The following is a 2,164-nucleotide window of genomic DNA, read 5'->3' as shown; positions in this document are numbered from 1 at the left end:
CACTCAGCTGCAAGAAGTACTGTCTCCATTGAGCTCTTCCTATCCCTGGGCTGCTATGGTACCTAATAAATCTGAGGCTTCTGGCTAGCACACCCTCCCCATCTATGTCACCTAACCTTCCTCACTGCCCTCTACACTATCAGGCCTGTATTCTGTCTCATTTTATATCCAGGATGTCATTTCTGTATTCAACAGCTTTCACCTCGCTACTTTCCTTCATATTTTAAAGTCTTCTGTTGTCAATCAACTTGCATTCAGACAGTTCTTGAGCTCTTTCTCATTCACTCTTGAGTCATTTAGGGCAAGAACTAGACCTCTGACACTCTAACATTTATATAAAAAATAAAAAATAAATCAGCTAACATTCACTACTTACCACTTGCTAAGATCTATCTTTTATACTTCATAGGAGCTTTACATTTTCCCTCAGACTAGGCCACTGGAGACACTGTTACCACTATTATATAAGTAAGGAATTGTGTGGCAAATCCAGGATTTAAAACTCCAAAGACAAAGACTTTAACACCACGCCATGCCTTGACTATAAACACAGAATTAATGTCATGAGGTTTTTGTGAGGACTATATGGGTCACAAAGATGAAAGTACATGGAGTACAGTGGATACTCAAAAGGCATTTCATTCCCTTTTACTGTACTGATTTTGAAACAACCGCTGGAATCAATGTAACAGGCAAAATAGGATTGCCACTCACTGACTTGGTGTCCATCCTACTGACAAGTCTGCTCCTACTCTACGATGTGCAAAGACAGCTTCTTACTTTTCTAGCAGCCAGCAAATCAGGACTGTCCTCCATGCCGATGGCGAACGTCTGCAGGGGATACTGTACTTGGGCCTCTTTTAGATGCTTCAGCAGAGTGGCAGCAACCAAGCTGGAGTCCAAGCCGCCTACAGACAAAGAGAACCAGTGCACCGGTGACGGCCTTGCATGGGAGGGGCAGAGAGAACAACGGACATTCCTACTCAACCCTGGGATTCTACGTCTACCACTCAAGACACACATGTTTTACAAACAGGCATCAACTCTAATAAGTGCAAATATCTAAATTATAATTTTCAGAGGATATAATTTTCAGAGGATATTGCAATATCAGAGGATATTGCAGAGATATTATAATTTACATTGGTTACAAATCACTACACAGGATTCTAAAGAAAGTGCACTCCTAGCTGTTAACACTGGTATTGATGTAGTATCGCTCCAAGTTGCATCACTATGATTATTAAACACAATTTACAAAAACGTTTTACACCCTCTAATAAAGAAAACATCATAAAACACGTATTTTCCTCAAAAGCTCAGGACTGGCTACAAATCATTTCACTGAAAGAAACACACACTAAATAGTGTTAGATTTTTAGACAGACTTCACCTGATAAAAGGCAGCCGATCCTTCTGTCTGTCATCAAACGCTTCTTAACCGCATTGTTAAAAAGGATTCGGAGGTTGCTCTTCACAGTTTCCAGCTCAAAACCTAGGAACACACGAAGTCAGGTCAACAGCTCTAGGAAAGCGGAGCCTGATGTAGGGAATGAAATGATGTGCAAGGTCATCCACGTCCCCCGCGATGGCCGGCAATCAAGAGTGGAGTCTGCCCCACTGCAGGCTGTCGCATCCAAGTGACATAGGAAATGGGTCTTAAGCTCAAATCACTCAACTGATGGGACAGTATAACGTGTCTTTGGGGCAAAGCGCGGGGAACCAGTAGCTGTTTGTTACCGGGAAAGAGTTTTTCCACGCCGTCGTGGCACACATGCGCGGGCTCGTCGGTGCAGTGATGAAATTTAACCATTTCCACAGATGTCACTTTGCCACTGGGCTTTAGATCCAAAACTTCATAGTGTCCTGGAGGAAAAGGCTCCACCTTGAGAAACGGAGTTGTGGAGTGCTTCAGTGTAACGAGACCTACGAAGTTTAGAGAGAGAACTTCTTCAGTAAGGCAGTACTTCGCGGTAACTTTCACCATTATGAAAAGTTCTGGATAAAGAATAAAGCGCCCTCAAAATGTTAGTTATACAGGGCTATGTACAATATATTAGAGGTCATTAAAGATTTCTACGAAATAGTATCAATCTTATTTCGGGATATACACATTTTTTTCGTGTGTGTGTAAAAGACAAGGAAGAAGTAATATAAAGGAAAT

At 41.9% G+C, this 2,164-nt stretch overlaps 1 protein-coding gene across 1 annotated transcript in view; it reads right to left on the bottom strand.

Moving 5' to 3' along the window:
- Positions 1-496: 496 nt before the first annotated feature.
- Asns (asparagine synthetase (glutamine-hydrolyzing)) overlaps positions 497-2,164 on the bottom strand; it is a 9,066-nt gene continuing 7,398 nt past the window's right edge. Inside the window, exons 4-7 of the mRNA XM_012512579.2 lie at positions 1,741-1,926; positions 1,394-1,495; positions 781-908; positions 497-541 (exon numbers count right to left, since the gene is read on the bottom strand). Coding sequence (XP_012368033.1) covers positions 497-541; positions 781-908; positions 1,394-1,495; positions 1,741-1,926 — 461 coding nt within the window. The remainder of the gene's footprint in view (positions 542-780; positions 909-1,393; positions 1,496-1,740; positions 1,927-2,164) is intronic.

The sequence above is a fragment of the Octodon degus genome, unplaced genomic scaffold, assembly GCF_000260255.1.
Source record: "Octodon degus isolate 3935 unplaced genomic scaffold, OctDeg1.0 scaffold00234, whole genome shotgun sequence".
Taxonomy (NCBI): Eukaryota; Metazoa; Chordata; class Mammalia; order Rodentia; family Octodontidae; genus Octodon; species Octodon degus.
Note: the sequence above shows the minus strand (reverse complement) of the source record. Positions and strands in the feature narration are given on the sequence as shown.